This window comes from Fundulus heteroclitus, chromosome 20, assembly GCF_011125445.2.
Source record: "Fundulus heteroclitus isolate FHET01 chromosome 20, MU-UCD_Fhet_4.1, whole genome shotgun sequence".
NCBI classification, from domain to species: domain Eukaryota; kingdom Metazoa; phylum Chordata; class Actinopteri; order Cyprinodontiformes; family Fundulidae; genus Fundulus; species Fundulus heteroclitus.
The window spans coordinates 9,687,908-9,705,997 of NC_046380.1; the positions used below are offsets into that span (position 1 = coordinate 9,687,908).

The 18,090-nt window shown below is 38.5% G+C and overlaps 1 protein-coding gene across 1 annotated transcript in view; it reads right to left on the minus strand.

The window, feature by feature from the left end:
• Window positions 1-371: 371 nt before the first annotated feature.
• LOC118556623 (metabotropic glutamate receptor 4-like) overlaps window positions 372-18,090 on the minus strand; it is a 137,903-nt gene continuing 120,184 nt past the window's right edge. Inside the window, exon 3 of the mRNA XM_036124553.1 lies at window positions 372-1,082. Coding sequence (XP_035980446.1) covers window positions 822-1,082 — 261 coding nt within the window. The 3' untranslated portion in view covers window positions 372-821. The remainder of the gene's footprint in view (window positions 1,083-18,090) is intronic.

The window sequence follows — 18,090 nt, forward strand, 5'->3', positions numbered from 1 at the left end:
TGTGGATGCATCCTCACACATACACACACACACACACACACACACACAGACACACACCCTGCCTGGCCAAATGACAAACTATTTACTAATCTTTTTATTTATTTATTCTTTTTCCCAGTATTACAATTTGAAGTAAATTTTTAAAGAAGATTGAAAGAATAATCTGAAATCTGTCCATCCGAGCAGATCGACTCGTCCTTTGACAATCCAAATCTTTTGGCCAATTTTCTCCTGGAAATTTTCTCTGATGCTGAATTATATAGAAAAAAGTGAGTTGATCACAGCTGATGTATTTTATAGAAATCTGAAGGTGTGGGACTTGACGTACAGGTGCATAAAGAAACATGAATGAAGCTACCAGACTTTGTAATCGGTCATTTTGTTCTGTTTATGATATATTTCTGGCTTTCAGTTTGCTCATAACAGTAGGTTCAGCAAGCTGCTTCCCTTTTATGGATCCATTGCAAAACGTGGTTATCTCCAGAAAGTCTAAGGATCTTAAATAGTTGTATTTTGTTTTTATTATTTTATTATTTTGTGCAAAATCTCTCTGGAATTAACCCTGGCTCCCTACCCACACTTAATGCTGAAAAGTGGATTTTCTGGAGTGTTAAAAAAATTTAGAAGAAATTGATTTTGAGGATTATTCCACCCTTAACCAGTCAATTGCTAAGGAAATGTTTGATAAAGAAAATCTATTTCTAAATGTCTCTATTTAACGAGCTGTTGTTCAAAAATATTACCTACAATTCTTTAATTTTTAACCACAGTTCAAGATGTGTTCATTTGAATTATGCCACTGCTTCTCTTTGCGCTCAGTTTCATAAGAGAGGAAGAATTGCCGTATCAGGGCAAATGTACTCACCATCCTCCCGAGACTTCTGAATGAAAGCTTCAACGCCGCTTTCTCCGTAGTTTCCCTCTGAGGCCACAGTGGAGACATAGTTCCAGCGCATGGCCTTAACAATGTCCACCATGGCCTGGGCCTGATACGTGTCTGGAGGCACCACACGGGAGAAGAAGTCGTAGCGGGTGTTGTCGCTCAGCTCTGGAGCCGTGGAGGCATAGCTCACCTGGGGTATCTGTACACAGATATACCGATAACATTAGAAGTATAAAGTGGTTTTCAGTAGAGCTTTGGGAAAAGATAATATGTTGGAATATAGCAATGGTGGGTTTTTATATATATATATATATATATATATATATATATATATATATATATCATATATATATATATATATATATATATATATATATATATATATATATGAACAGGCAGTTATAAAGCAGCAAAACAAAATGTTTGGCATAGGATGTAAATGACAATAAGAGGATTGAACTAATTTTTAAAAAAACAATAAACTATACAAACCCTATGAGCTGACTAAAAACTGTATAGCAATTTTACAAAAGCAAGATAGAAATTATGTTAAAGAGTAAAATAATCATCTCAATGCATGTTTTCTACCTAACAAAATCTCCATGCTCAGTTATCTTATTTTCAAGAAAAAATGATTAGTATTGTTTTTCACACTGTGATAGTTTCTGGTTACAGAGGTTTTTGTTTTGCCCCTTTTGTCTGACTTCTGTAAAGATTCCTTTGATCCACTAAAGGAAGTGAAGGATTACATGAAACACTGAGTAGCATAAAATGTAGGTCAGCTAAATCCCAAAGCTTTGTGACGGTAATTTTAACTGAGAATTTTCTGGTGTTTGTTGTTGTTGTTTCTCGTCACTCGAGAGACCGCACCTTTGCCGTCATTCTAATGGATAGATCTGTGTTTGTGTATATCAAATTTTTCATCCTCGTGGAACGCTGAGGACAAACCAGAGAGGAGGCAGCAGGGCTTCCTGGTAATGATACAGAACGTGCCTTTTTGATGACGACTGGTCATGTTTGTTGTGCCGAAAACAACACAAGACAAAAGGTGCACTCTGTGAAACATGATGTTAATTAAAACAGCCTTGTTTTCTCCAAAGAGGTGCTTTTAACACATGGAGTATTTTTTTTTTCCTATAGACTGCAGACCTTAAGGTTGTGGCACCCCGCAACAGGTAGGCTTTGATGTGAAACATCTCTCTTAAAGGATATATCTCTCACCCTGTCCCAATAAGATAAACATCATTAAGTCAAATCCAGTCAAAAATAAAAGGTTATAGGCCTACTGATCAAAATTACCTGGAAGACTTTTTTCAGCTTTTCACTGGCCGCAAATAAACGTGATGCAGTGAATGAAAGACGAAGAAAAAAATTAATAGACGTAAAAGCAATTTCCAAAGGGTAGTAATACATGTTCCAATTAAAGATCAAAATTTGACCAAGAGCAGTGCACTGAAACAGGTTTCTGTCCGAGTAAACAATATTAAGATGCATCAGGACCTTATAGAAGGAAACTAACACCAACTTAGTGCATATTCCTAACACTGGTGAGTGTTGCACTTAAACATTCTGTTACATTTAAATTTATTTACAGCTAAGCAACTGTTCAATGGAACAAACAATAAATCCATAGAAATAATGCAACAATAAAGCTTATGAAGAAAACAGACACGCAAGTTTAAATATGTCTCAGTTCCTGACTTATTTTAAGCCTCTCCACTTGGATGATGCACGTAGGATTATTGTGGTAAATCTTATGAAATAAAAAGAGCATCAGCTTGCTCTACTGAGAAATGCCCAATCTGGACAGATGCTGGCCCGATACGTCAACGTGATTAATTAGACCATCAGCTCTTTGCGAATAAGTTTTAAGCAACTTTATTGTTGCACAACAATAATAGAAGTTTCTGCTGTAAAATGCTGACATCGTTGTAAAACTGTAGTACCACCAGCTTCAGTTGTTAGGTAATTATAAAAGATTGCAATAAAAAGGTGTACTCTATTGTTAAATAAAAATTACATTTAATTGTTTAAAAATGTTTAATGTTTAGTTCATACATTTCTATTAGAAGTCAATAATAATTGTTACTTTCCTTTGGGATTAGCCATGACATTTTTATCATGGTAATAAATTATAACAATTGGTCTAATCCCCGGTTGTTTTTTCTTAATTGTTTGATCTTTAATTTTTATTTCTTGGAACAAGAATTTCGCACTTGGTTGACTAATTCAATAGTCATTCTTACTGAAGCTGATTGCCAACATCTGCGATCTAACACAATTACACTTTCAGGCCCTTTGTGAAACATTTAACGTCATGTGTATATTCTGAATAAAGTTACATATCAGTGGTACGATTCACATTGAATAATTGAAAGTTATTGAAACTCATGATGATCACATGATAAAGAGGTAAATGACAGATTAGGTTGACCTGCCAAGGGTTGCTTAACGGACACTTTCCAGTGCCCCTTGTTTAAAGTAGTCCTCATACTGGTTTCTGGATTAAAACCCTTTTTTTGCTTAAGGAAGATAGATGCCTAAAACACGCATCAAACTGTTAATGGGAATTGAAAACTGAGTGTTACAACATGTGAACTGGATTTATTTATAGCCAAACAAACACGCAACAATAATGAAAGAAAAACATGTCTTCCTCTTTTTGTGGTGCTCAGAGTTTTGTTGTTGTTGTTTTTGTTGGTGGTGTCTCCAGTTTCATCTACAACAGGCTTATTCGTTCTCTTCTGAGCAGCCATTATGAAATGTATTTATGGAGACATGTTAGAGGTCACAGTTGAAGAGATACTCCAACTTTATGCCTGAAGCTTAAGATGATTTCCTCACAAAGCCACAGTACAGAGAAACAAGAAATAATGGCATGGAATATGGAAGATAGCACTGAGTCTTTTAAGAAACTGAGATTTGTAAAGCTCACCTAACCAAGCAGGACAAGACTGGAAGTGGCTTGGCGGATAAAATAGATGCCAGTGAAATGGCATTATTTGATTCTTCCCCCATTCTTCTCTTTACACACACACACACACACACACACACACACACACACATATATATATATATATATATATATATGTGTGTGTGTGTGTACAAAAAAAAGAAAAGAAATCCAGAAAAAGTTAAATAGAATAACAGCTTTCCTTTTACATTCTAGTCCTGCAGATTAATATTACATTAATTAAATCCTCCCAACCAATCACAAACGCAGACCCAGGAACCAAGCTCCGCCCCATTCAAAGAATTTTCCTTTTTTAAAAACCTGCAAGTTTTGTAAAAAGTTGGTTGAATAAAGGGTTGAGTTTGAATGCTGTTTTTGTGTGTTTTGTACCTAAAAATAGGTCGTTAAGCAACAGCATAAAATGGCCAGGGCTGCACTTAAAAAATGTTTTGAATTTGTTGATCTCAATCAATATGATTTCTATTTTATAGATCTGCTTTTTTTCATATATCTTCCAGCCCTAATATATTCCTTGTACCAAATCTGCTTTATTGATTTCCACTAGCTCTTATTTTCTACTTACAATTTACAAGCCATCCAAATTCTAGAATATAAATTATAACGTTTAACTGATAAACAGGCACGATATCATGTCTAAAATATAGCTTTATTCGGCTTTCAATCCAAATTTACAAACACAGTTTAATTAAAGGCGATTTATCAAAAATGACCAAAAAAGCAAAAGACAGAACAAACAGTCTGTGTTTTCCCTGCCTGGTGTCAATTTTTCTCCGCTCTGACAACCAACATGTGCTCAGCTAAGAAGTCGGGAGAGTGCAAAGCTGTTTAATTGTTGTGACTATTATCAGGTACAGAGTGGGGACAACGAAAGCTGATTTCTCTCTCACTGCGTTAGCCTGACAATCTGTCAGTTGCTGTGAAGATGACGAGTAGCTCCTCGCAAACAAAAACGTCTAAATTTTTCCACTTGACAGGAGTATTTCAGTACCATTCCCCTGTATGAACAAGATTTTGAGCTGTTCCCAAATGGCATTGCGGCTTATGTGAGCAGTGAAGGAAATAAAAAAATGTGACAGTGTAATTCACATCCGTGTGACACATTGTGTTTTGACTATACGAGAGAAAGTATTTAAGCTGCACATGTATTTGGGTTCTTTGTTGGTCTTTTAGAATTTAATACAACAGGGTACTTTTTTGGATCAGTCAAAGTGGAGACACAGCTTTGAAATGGTGAAATACATTCTTAAAATTGTAATTTATTTGAGGTAGTTGTTAAAATAAAAAACTTAGGTATAGTTAAAAGCGTAGGGAAAACAAGAATGAGCAAACAGACACCTTTTCTTTCCTACTCTGCACGTGTCAACTCATGTTATCAGTCAATATTGGAATTGCTTTTAAATATTGGCATAGGGTCTTGACACCACACACTTTGGGCAGCACAGCAAACCTGTCGCAGTGTTGACACAATGACCCGCAATGCGCCCTCAGGTCGGTCACAGAGCTACAGGCGGACCAAAGATGACATTGAGTATCAGTTTTTAAAGAAAACAATCATAACTACAGTAGAAAAAGGTCAAGACCTTTTTCTTATTTGTCTCATTGCTATTAATATTTATTTTGTTTTTTATAAGAAACTATCTTGAGATAAAAGAGTCCGTAACCTGTTCCTGTTAAGGCCACGCATAAAAACCCGATATCTGAGCCGGACATTGTGTGGCATTTTTAAAAGGTTTAATATAAAGTAGGAGGTGGTGACAAACAAAACAGGCAGGTGACGATGGACCTGACAGGTGATGGCTTGACCGGCTGGTGACAGCAGGAGCGAACTGAGGTAAACTGACCGGGCGATGATGACTGAGACAGGCCTGATCAGAGCAACAGTCCCCAGGGCTTAGGAAGAAATCCGGAAACCAAACGAATTCCAGGTTATGACCAGAGTAGAAGCTGATTAATCCCCAGGGAGTGCAGAGAGGGAACTTAATCCAAACTATAACACAATGAAGCAGGTGGTGCACACAAGCACTAGAATGGCGATATAGTGATGGCAGGGTGAGCACAGAGACGGCAGGCAGTGCGCCACAGACACCGGGGAACCACTGCGCAGACAGTGAGACGATCTGGCAGAGATTGAGCGTGGGAGGCCGGTAATATAGGCGGAGTCCCAGGTGAAACAACTTGAAGCTGATTATTCAGCAACCGGTTTAACTGATTGTGGTGAATGGAGCAGAGAATGGGGAGAAAACAGCCAAGCAGCCCAAAGAACCATAAACAAAAGGCCGATAAAGTGACAGTTCCGTAGCTAAGCATTCACATAGTTAGCCGTTTGGCAAGCAATACACAATTTCCCTGAAAGCTTTTAAAAAACTCTGCTGAAACACGGCCTGCCCCCTTTGACTCTGCCAGCAGGCGTCCTCGACTACTACTTTTAGAGTGTCTAGAGTGCAGTGTTCCTGCTCAAGTTGTAATGAGGGAAGCGGTAAATAGGGTCAGGCACATAAAACACACAAGCCCCCATCCATACATCTGTGAAATTTCAAAGAATCAATTTTCTCTACTGAACAGTGACAAACAAAACCAGTACAAAAGCTGCTATTCAGATTGAAGATAAAAAAAAAAAAAAACAATAATCATCTTATGTTCAGCAATATAACCGAGAATATGCTGAATCATTTGCAAACACCAAGATTAAAATGGACATCTCACTTAAGCCAATAACATTTTCTAAATAGAAATAAAAAAAACAGTAATTTATTCTTAGCAAATTGTGAAGGTAACAAAAGCAACCTGTCACCTGCTCCTTATAAAAGACTTTCTTCACTCTCTTTGCATTTTAGAGCAAAAACATTGTGGATCATATTCATACTGCTGTTAGATATAGCATGAAGCTACAGGTTGTTAGAGCTGTTGAAAGCAGTTAATGGGAAAATAACAGATGTTCATATAGACTCCCTGTACGTCACAAATGTGACATAAATAAATTTGGACTAAGGGACTGATATATCGGGACGGGTCAGGTACCGCGGGGCAGCACGTACACTTACACCATATTATTACTCAATCTATCAGGTAATACCCGAGTGGTGACTAGTTTCTACTGACAACAGTGGGAGGAGTATACACCCTTGTGGGCGGTGCTTGGCTTCTGTAAAGATCCTTTTGACCATCATTCACGGCTCGCTCTTATTTATCCCTGTCAAGAGAGCCTCAGCGCTGACCTGTAATAATTTATCTGGCCTGTTTAGATTAGAAGTGTTAAAGCTTAGTATCTGCTTTGAGAGTTGTTCCTTGAAAATAAGCTTTTATTATCAAGTGGAGCTCGCTTCTGGGGAAACGAGCCAAGGGATCGAACCATCGGTGCTAATGTGAAATGTAAGTGTATCATCCATTCATTTCAAGAATGGTCCAAAGTTTTTGAGGGAAAAAAAGTGGAGATTCTGATCCATTTTTCACAGGGAAACTTCCAGCAATCTTATTTTATCTAAAAAGTGCCAAATGTGTTGGAAGAGCTACCTACATAAAAAAAAAGTGACTGTACTGGTGACCACTTTGGTGCCAGCACCAAAGTGGGAATATCTGTACTATTTCTTTCGGCCATTACAATGCCTGAAACCACTTCTAGATCAAAAAAAGGAGCCAACAAATAAGAAAGGACCATTCTCAACATGTGCTTTGTTCATGATGACAGACGTCTCTTTAGAACTAAATTGTCACAAACTGCAAAGCTGTGTGAAACTGCTGCTCAACAAGAAGCCTCCTTAGCTTCTTCAACTAATAAGCAGATGTCTTCTTTAACACATTAATATGAAAGATGTTGTCAGAAAACACAGGGAAATAAAATTCCTCTCCTACTGTTTAAGGCGAGTTTGAATTTAAAAACAAAGTGCCGTGAAGTCTCATTTTGCTTGCTGTGAGCTCCGGGTTTCAGCACTGTTTTTCTCTGACGGAGAAAAGAAAGCTCACGCTGCAAAAAAAAGCACTTTGCTCTCACACAGCAGGAGCTTTGTGTGTTGGCTGCAGCACAGCAAAGGCTGCATTACTCCCAAGTACGAGTGGGTAAAACGCCAGTCTGCTCACTTTATTCAGGCAGAATGAAACTTGCAGTTTTCTAGAACGTCACGCAGGTTAAATTTGCTCCTATTACAACTCTAATTAACGTTGCTTAACTATGCACTGGCCACTAAATAAGGATCTAGGATCAGCAAAAGTACAAAATCTAATGTATTTTTTATTCTAGCAAAGCAAACAGCAGCACGTAAGGGATTAAATTATTCCTTTGACATTGGCTGCTTGATTTAGTTTGGAAATGAAAGCCCAAACAGCAGACAGTGGTTGCAAAGATTACAAGAAGTGAGTGAAATGTTGCAGCCAGTGATGTGGGTAAACAGAGCGCCACTTCAGTATCAAGGCTTTGTCTTTAATCGTTATCAGCTGCTGTTGCCACTAAAGAGAGATTACATTTTCACTTTGGAGCTATCAGGCTAAGTGGAGCAGCAAATAGCAGAGCTTCTTGAATAGAAAAACCAATTTCTGCATGATGATATAACTAACCAGATACTGTGTGCTACAAAAATGAACAATAATTTAAGACAATAAGGATATCTGGATATGATTCAGACTCACATTCATACAGAATTATTTGTCTCATATGTAAGTATTTTACATATGATATATGATGCTCCCAAATCCTGGATTTCAACAAAAACTTGCATGGCTTTATAAAGTTGTTTGTGTGTTCTACTCCAAAAACAGACATATGTTTCGATTTCTGGGTCAGGTGCTCTCTGCTATCAAGTAAACACTTTTTTTTCTTCCTGGTTTTGTTTTTGTTGTTTTGTTTTATTACTACTACATGGCTCATAATTCCACTGACCAAATCATACCAAACCAAAAAGGATCCATCCTATTGCTGGATGACTCTTAGCTTTTTGCTTTTAGCATTCCATTTGCCATACAGTATTTGTAGTGTGTACTAAAGTAGGGACATTTTTAAAATACACAAATCACAGTCGTGATTCTGAATCCACAAAGATGTCCAAACACGCTTGTATTCTCAGCCAGTAACTAGTTTCCACGGTGCATTGGCCCCCCTCTTCCAGGCACACGTTCGCTAAAAGTCTGATCTTGGTGCTCCAGAGCTAGATGCAGTTTGTTGGGCAGTAAGCAAAAAAATTGTGTAGGCATCCTAAAGTTCTGCAACCACTGCAATAACATCCTACCAGGGCAGGAGTGGGACTCATTTTCAGCCTTGGACTTTTATGCTTCAGTCCGGCCCAGTCGAGTTAACGACCTATTATTATTTAAAAAATGCAGATTTTTTTCATATTTCATCCTATTCCCTTCCACTTTTGGACTTTATGTGTTTACTATCTAACTTTTAATGAAAAAATATATATAATAGATATTGTTTGTGTATAAAATGCAGTCATATTAGAACTAATGGTAATTTGTTCACAGCTCACCTGTTTCTTCCAGACTAACAGAAGCTGTTAGTCACTACTGGCTCTAATTCTGACACTAAGTCACGTTTTGAAATAGGGCTTTGTCTTTTTTATATCATTTAATCATTATCTTGAAAAATTCCTTATTGGGATAAGAATCTGGATTTATCTTGACGACAAAATCCAACTAGTGGTGTCTGAAAACCTCGAAATCTGCAAGTATTGTCTGTATTGTTATTTTTGCAATTTTCTCCACTGTTGGTTTTAGAGCATCAATAAATATTAATAATTTAAAAAATATAATTAAATGCTGCTACTGCGTGCAGTTTGGCATTCACAGCCACACAGTTACCTGAAAAAGGCTGCAAGAAGCTGTAAGTATTCTTTTGTCATTATCACAACAGTACCACAATATATCATGGTAAAAACTCCATATCGCCTACCCCTATTTTGAAAAAGGTCATCATTCTCAGCACAAACGACATCACCCCTTGTTATAAAGCCATATGATAAATTCAGGTCAGTTTCCTGCTTGTAGCTCAGAATCATCTAACATCTCAGGGCTTTATTAATACAGAACAGCACCATACTCTTCATTATTTTAATTCATTAATAAATATTCACTTAATGAGTAATCCTACCTGCCCACTCAGGACTTGTGGGCTCATGGCTGGTAGTTGGTTCAGTATCTTACTTCTGACTCTGAAAGGCTACAAGACCAAAAATCCCTGTTATGTGGCGTTGCATTATACTATTATTTTAACTATATAATGTTACATTCAGCGCCACAACATCATAAATGTTAATGACTTGATAATTAACTTGTGCAGTGATTTGCAGGCAAAGTTCAACATCTTTCCTTACCCATTTCATCGTCCTCATTTCATGCTTCAAACCGCAAGCTCATTTTTTTTTTTAAACTGCCAATTTTTGCACATTTAGCAGCGGCTGTTTTCAGAGCTTTCCTCTTTAATTTTAGCTTTCGTTGCCATACCACCCTGCTCTTGCTACACCAGGGGTCCCCAACATGGTGCCCATGGGCACCAGGTAGCCCCCAAGGACCATATGTGGTGCCCTCAAACCTGTTCAAAAAATAACAAAACCCTCCAGTGAGCTTCATTAAAAATGCTATTTTATTTAGTTTCTCCTTCTTTTTAACCATACTTGTAATGACACAAATTTAAGTTTAAGACATAGTTTTAAGTTTATATTACATGAAATTAAAGTGAGTGCCGCTTTGGGTCAATTCAATTTAATTAAATTTTATTTATATGCCGCCAATTCATGAAACATGTCATCTCAAGGCACTTTCCAAAGTCAAATTCAATCAGATTCTACAGATTGGTCAAAAAAAAAAATCCTATCTAAGGAAACCCAGTAGACTGCATCAAGTCTCTCCAAGCAGCATTCACTCCTCCTGAAGAAGCGTAGAGCCACAGGGAGAGTCGTCTGCATTGTCCATGGCTTTGCAGCAATCCCTCACACTAAGCAAGCGGCCCCTGTGGCCCAGATATCAGACTGGCCCACCGGGAATCGTCCCAGTCCTCCCGATAAGCCACTCCGGGCCTGCACCCTACCACTGTGAGACTCAATCAAACGACCAAACTGGTGGTCTTCAGCAATAAATTTGCAAACAGAGAGCCAACTGAAACACACACAGCTTACATCTGTTACAATAGCTAATATCGTAAACCATTAAATCATTGTACGATGGGCGTACTGTCCATAGACATTATATACGTAGACGCGTCATTGGGCGGGTTCTGCCTATGGTGCGATGTGTCAGAGCGTCCGCCATCTTAAATGTGGCAAATCTGCAGTTACTCAGTCACTTAAACAGTATCAGAGGGACTTTAATCTCTGAATATACTTTGTATTCGTAGTATTTTTGTTTTTGTAATATTACAAAATATTGAATTTATTCTCGTAAAGAATAAAAATAATTAAAATAATCTAACCTGGCCCTATTATTCCAGGAGTGAAATAATTCTGCAAAATGTGACTATTATACCCTCTTAATTCCCATAATATGACGTTTTTCTCATAACATTATCACTTTTTTTTTTTTTTTTACTTTATTGACCTAGGACTTTTTTTTCCTCATATTATTAATTTAACCTCCGGTTTTGCAACATTGTGCAGCCTTAGTTTATAGAAGGCAGATACAAGTAGTGAAATCAGTCAGAATACATTTCCATGCAGCACAGGAATGAGACATCTTCTCTGATTCATGTTCACAATAACAGAACTCAACTTTTTTCTGCCACATACAATATGGCGGTGACGTTGACGTGCGAACCTGCGCCCTTTGACGTGTCTACGTATACGATGTCTGTGGTACTGTCCATACGACCACTATGGCAAGCCAACTTTGGGTACCGTTAGCTGACCTTCACACATCGTCTAGCTCGTATCCTTTGGTTTGATACTGCTTTATGGCTTTTAATACACTCCTATACTTAATCTGAATGTTTTGTTTTGCCACCCACAGCTTTTTGTCTTCTCTTACATTGAGTCAGACAAAAAAGCCACAGACTGAGTAGCTGGTTTCTTTGTTGCGTTATATTTGTGTGATATATAAATCATGTTACATAACTTTTCAGACACTGGGGGTGACAATGAGGCGGTACTTGTTTGTGATATAAAATGAAACAAAATGTTTAAAGTTGAGTAGACACGAGTGGAGTCAGGCCAAGTAGTAGCAGTGGTAAGTCCCCATATGTAGCTGGGTCTCAGATATCCTGAGGGATCTACATGGTTCATACCTGACCAGCCACCCTAAAATGTATTAATGTCCTACACCATTCAGTGTATTAGTAAGCTTTGAAAACTCTTTCCAATCTCAGTCAAGGAGTCAGCGGCTGGATGTCATCCATACTGCTGGTGCTGTTCAGGGTTCTGGTAGTTATAGCTTAGATACGCTGCAGGTCCCTGACAGATTATTTTTCTTTTAGAGACCAGTAAAGACACTATTACAATAACAGAACAGAATGAAAATAAAGCAATACACCTCTCAGTGTCCGGTTTTGTCAGGACATCCTTTAACAATGTTTCTAGTAGGCTAATTTATGTTGTTAAAATTGAGCTCTAATTACATGCAGGTTTTGCTCTGTGTTTCTTTTTCACCTCCATGAGTCTAGTTTAGCGCTGATCTCTAATCACGTATGTTTGGGACAAAAACAATTATTCCTGCATTAAGGTCCACAATTCTGACTGATCCACACCCTGACATTATAGACATTGTCTGTAGTGACAAGGTGACATGGAAATATAAAGATGTGCATTATCAGCATTGATACATTTGAAGATATTGTAATACTCCATAATCTGAGCTTGATGAAGCATATACTGTAGATTTTAAATTAACATTGGCCTGAGAATGTATCCATTTGTTGCTTACTTCTATTTATAATTGCAGAGTGATATGAATAACTTACAGCCAAACAAGATCTTAACCAATCTATCATAGTACCACACATTCTTACTCACTTTTCTATTGACATTTAATCAATATCTCATGATCTACTTTGTCAAATGCTGCACCTAGATCCAGTAATACCAGGACAGAATTTCTGCTGTATCAATGCTCAGGCATGTGTTATTTAAAACTCTCACCAGCACCATTCAGTTCTTTGAGGAGGACAAAAACCTGAGTGGAAAGCAAAGAAGATATCGTTAACGTCATCGTGTTCCTGCTAAAGTACACACGTATTAGTCTCTAAATATCATCTCTACTTGTGTTTCTATTTGTTGATGTTTGAATTGAAGTAAAAATTGAACATCATGTTCTTTCTGATGATGTTGCCTAAATTTACTGCAGCCAAGCAGTTTGGCGCCATTGCCCACTGACATATGTTGAAACACAATAGACTGCCAATAAAAACTCCCATCATGTTTCAGACCTTTTCAGAACTTTCAGTGTCGACCTCTGATATTTTGACACTCGGCTAAATTGAAAAGAGAATTTCATCCTTCTTGGTCTTCCACACAGAAGAAGACATCCGCCTGCTTAAATCATGCAGATCACTCTGCAGAATATTTTTCCGTTATTTTTAGTGTTTAGTCAACTGAAAACGACTTTCTGAACTGAGCTGAACTTGCTGGTTACAGCTACTTGAAAACAAAAATGGAAGCACTCTGGATGCTTGCCCCCAACCTTAGTAGGAACACACACACACACACACACATATATATATATATTTTTCAGGAGAAGAGTATGCTATATTAAAACTAATCTGTATTTATCTTATTAAGAAACACATTAATGTGAGTATCTTTTTATAACGCACGCTGACACCACTGCCAGGGATAGAAAAGTATAGTTACTATTCAGAATCATGTTCTTAAAAGCTAAAGTTGAACCCAAGTATGCCACTTGGGAAAATCAGAGAGCAGAAATGCTGACCTAAACAACCAAGGGTATGTGGGTGTCTCTGTTTACATGGGTGAGTTTTTGAAAGACTTTCCAAATATCGATTGTTGTGCTGCTTTTCTGCTTTGCATGGTCAGATGGGATCCAGAAGCTGTCATCACTTTGATTTTGTCCAGTATTGATGAGACAAAGGACCTTTTACTGAGTGGAGCATTTAGTTTGACCTCAGACCGTATAAAAACTGCTAATGGAAATGGAGAACACACTGCTCATACTATCCAACAAACTTCACTTAATCAAAATATCCCAGCATGTGATCGTGTGGAAAGACCTTGGGGAATTTTCTTGGGAAAGAAAAACAGTGGTTGGTGCTAAATGCTAAATAATATTCCCCACATACATAGTAACCAACTGAGATGTAAAGATTTCCTGGTGTAATGAAATGATAACCCTGCAATAAGATCTGCAGCTGCTGTTTACTGCTTTATAATAACAGTATTAAAAATACATTTTATTTTTAGGCACCTTTCAGGACTCTTAAGGTCACCGCACAAAAGCAAAGAACTGAGGGAAAAAAAAAAAAAAACTCAAGCTGTACATTAAAATAAGAGACTTAAGAGAGCAAAAAGACTTTAAAGAAAGTTAACATAGTGGCAAGTCATCTGTCACAAAGAGAAGGCAGCTTCAAAAAGATCGGTCTTGAGGTGGATTTCAACATGCCAAGTGAGTCAATATTGTGTCTGTCAGGTGGGAGCGAGTCAGGGAGCAGAGCGGCTGAAGGCTCTGTACCCCATGGTGGGAAAGCAGGCTGGAGGAACAGAGAGGCTGATGGATGATGGAGATCTGAGAGTCCGACTTGGTCTGTGAAGGTGGAGGAGGTCCGTGAGATATGAGGAAGCGAGGTGCTGGATGGCCTTGAACGTGAGGAGCAAGTATTTCTAAGTTAATTTGATTTTTCAAAGGAAGCAGGCGGGGCTTTCTGAAGAACAGGAATGATAATCTGGGTGGCAGCGTTTGGAACCAGTTGGAGTTTATAGATAGATCTGAAAAGAAGAGTAGACCTCAGAGAGTTGCAGTAACCCAGACAGGAAGCGACCAGGAGCTGAATCAAGGTGGTGGTGCAACCAGGAGACAGGGAGGGATTCAGTCGGTATATGTTGCAGAGATGGAAGTACGCAGACTGACTGGCATTATTGATGTTGGATTTGAATTACAGGGTGCCATTGAGGGTAACACCTCAGCTCTTAACTTGAAGGGAGGGGTTGACGGGCTGTCGATGGGGATGATGAGAACGTAGATTTGTGCAAATATGGATTTGGAGCTGATGAGGAGAACCTCTTTTTTATCACTATTGACTATGACAAAGTTAGAAGAAAATCAGGAATTGATTTCCTGTTGGCAGATGCATAGGGAGGTGGGAGGGGGGTGGGTATAGATTTAGAGGGAAGATTGAGCTTGGTGCAGGGGGAAGGAAATGGATGATAAAAAAGGGCCAAGAACAGAACCCAGGGGAACACCTGAAGAAAGAAGAGATGGGTGAAAGTGTTTGTAGCTGAATGAACTGAGTGCAGCTACAGAGATATGGAGAGAACCAGTTTAGATGAGTATTTCAGGAAAAAAAACCTAATGAAAGTTTGTGGATAATGAGGGGATGAGATGGGTTATCAAAACCTGCATTTAGGTTGTGGACAATCAGGATGAATAGGGGGCAGGAATCTGCTGCCATCATGATGGCATTTGTTATTTTGATTGAGGCTGTTTTAGAGATCTGTGGAGGGTGGAAGCCAGACTGGAACTGTTCATAGAGGTGGTTATTGGAGATGTGAGAATGAACTAAGGCTGCAACTCTTTTCCAGAATTTTTTAGATGAAGGGGCGGTCGGAGATGGAACTAATGTTATTGAAGTTGTTCGGGTCTGAACCAGGTTTCTTGAGAACAGGAGTAACCACAGTATATTTGAATAGCCAAGGAAGAGACACAATGGAGGAGTGGATGATGGCAGTTAGCAAAAAACTAGGGAGGGAAGAAAGGCTTTCAGCAAATGTTCCTCCTTCAAGGTTAGTCAGTTGATAAACTATACAGTAAGATTTAAATAATTTCATCTTAAAATTGAGATCATGGACATATTTTGAAAAGAACTAAGTTCTGGTACTTTGTTCACCCTTTTGTTGTATTTTCATTCACTTTTTGAAATTTACTGTAAATTTATACATAATTTATTCTTCTATGGAAGTGTAGTGTTAAAATGATTAGTCATAATCACCCTTTGTGACTCATTTGCAAACTTTCAGTGGGTCACATTAATCATTTGATCTCCTCCAGGCTGCAACTGTCTCCGTTGCTTGTCCACATTTTTGTTTGCTACACATTTTTTCTTCCAATCCACTTTTTAAACAACTCAGACATTCCTTTTTGATTAACACGGTTGTACATAGTACTCTGAATGGTCAGCTTCTTGGGCAATTTCCTTTTTTGGCTTAGCCACTTAGAGGAGGGTGTCGATCTCTGGCTGCTGGATAACTTTCAAGCAAAGGTCCTTTTCATGATCGTATAGGCCACAATATGACCAGAACATAGCAAATATTTATTTATTTTTCCTGTCGAAAAATTAAATAACTGTTCAGTCTTTGGCAATTAAACGAGAGTGACCTTCAATATTTTCTCTTTTTTGGTTAAATGTAGGACTCTGGGGAATTTAACAGGGATTTTAGCAAACATAATCAGTCTAAGAGCACATAAACAACAACAACAACAACAACAACACAATTATGATTACTTAGATGAACTGTAATTGTAAATATAACTGTAACTGTAAATGTAACTGTAACTGTAAATACACTGCACACAGGAGTTATCCCAGATCCTGCTGGATACCTACAATTCTTCAACATTCTTTGAACTACTTATCATTTGTGCTAAACTTAGCAAGCTCCATCTGTTATAGACCTCCTGACATAGTGTATGAAGAATCGACTCCCTGTTATCTGGGTCTCTATCTCTGCTCTCTTTTCAGTGTGTGCTAAGGATTGCACCTTCAGCGACCCTTAATTTAAGCTGAGGCGAGTCGACTCCATCATTGAGGAAACAGAGGGATTACCGGTGTGTTATAGAACCAAAAGGAAATGAAAACTCAGCCCGGTGTAAGGCGGAGAGTTAGTGTCTTATTTACCGGCTAAAAACCCCGAGCCATATCTCTATCTGTAATCAGTGTTCAAAGTGAGACAACAGGATGTGAATATCCGCTATCTGACCACAGAGGATGTTACTCCAGCAGCACTTCTATCAGCGCAGTGAGCCACAGTCAGTCTTAGTTCAGTCCTACAGATCCATCATTGAAAGCATCCTCACACCATCCATCACTGGCTGATATGGCTCTGCCTCCTGCTGCTTCAAGGGAAGCGTGTCATTCAAACCACAGAGGGGGTTATCGAGAGCTGACTGCGCCGCATCACTCACGCAATCACACACATACACACACAAACATCTGCACGATAACAGAGCGGTAAAATGGTACAGGTTTCGCTCCAGTCCAACAACTTGAAGAGCCACCTGTTTGACCCATTTATGGTACAAAGAACTCCCCTACAGAAACGCCAGTCTCCTAATATGGGGGGTACCTTTGAAAAAAATCACTGCACTAGAAAACAAAAGACTACTTCTGAGTGTTTAAACAACAGTTTTTCTGAAAGTTAATGTGAATAGGGCTAGGGTTAGAACAGTTAGAAATTTGAACTTATACGACTTATACGAAGAGAAACAAGAATGTTTTTTCTTCCAGGGCGTTTGGAAAAACGGGGGTTCCTCTTCCAGGCGTTTCTGGGCCCGTCGAAACACAAACCGCGTGAAGTAAAACCGAGTGGGAAGGAGCCGAACTGGGCGGGCCAAAGTGATTAGGGTCGGTGGAACTGGGGTGTTGGATTACCATTACAGGGAGTTAGAAGAGGATACATTAAGGTAAAATTGTTACTTATTGCTGCTTTAAGATCACAAACTGATGGCAGGAGGTTTTCTAAAATCGGGCAGAGTTCATGGTTGCGTAAACTACAGCAAATTGCTGCTTTGCTACTTCAGGATCTACCGCTACAGTGTTTGACACTTCTTACTATCCTGTTGAATAATGGGAATATAACAGAAGGCATACATTACAAAAAAAAGTCCTCATTTACCTTGTTAGTTGACATAATATTTCCTTAAAAGTCTTTGAGATTATCAGTTTGTTAACTGGGAATTAAATGGAGGTTTGTGATTTCTGCCCAGTATCTTTCTTATTATTGAATCATAAACACTGATCTTAACTGAGGCAAGTGAGGCCTGTAGCCCTTGCCTCAGGGTTTTCCTGGATTCGTTTGTGGCCTCCTGGATGAGCCATTGATGTTCCCTTGAAATAATACATAGAGGCTGACCACTCCTGGAAAAGGTTCAC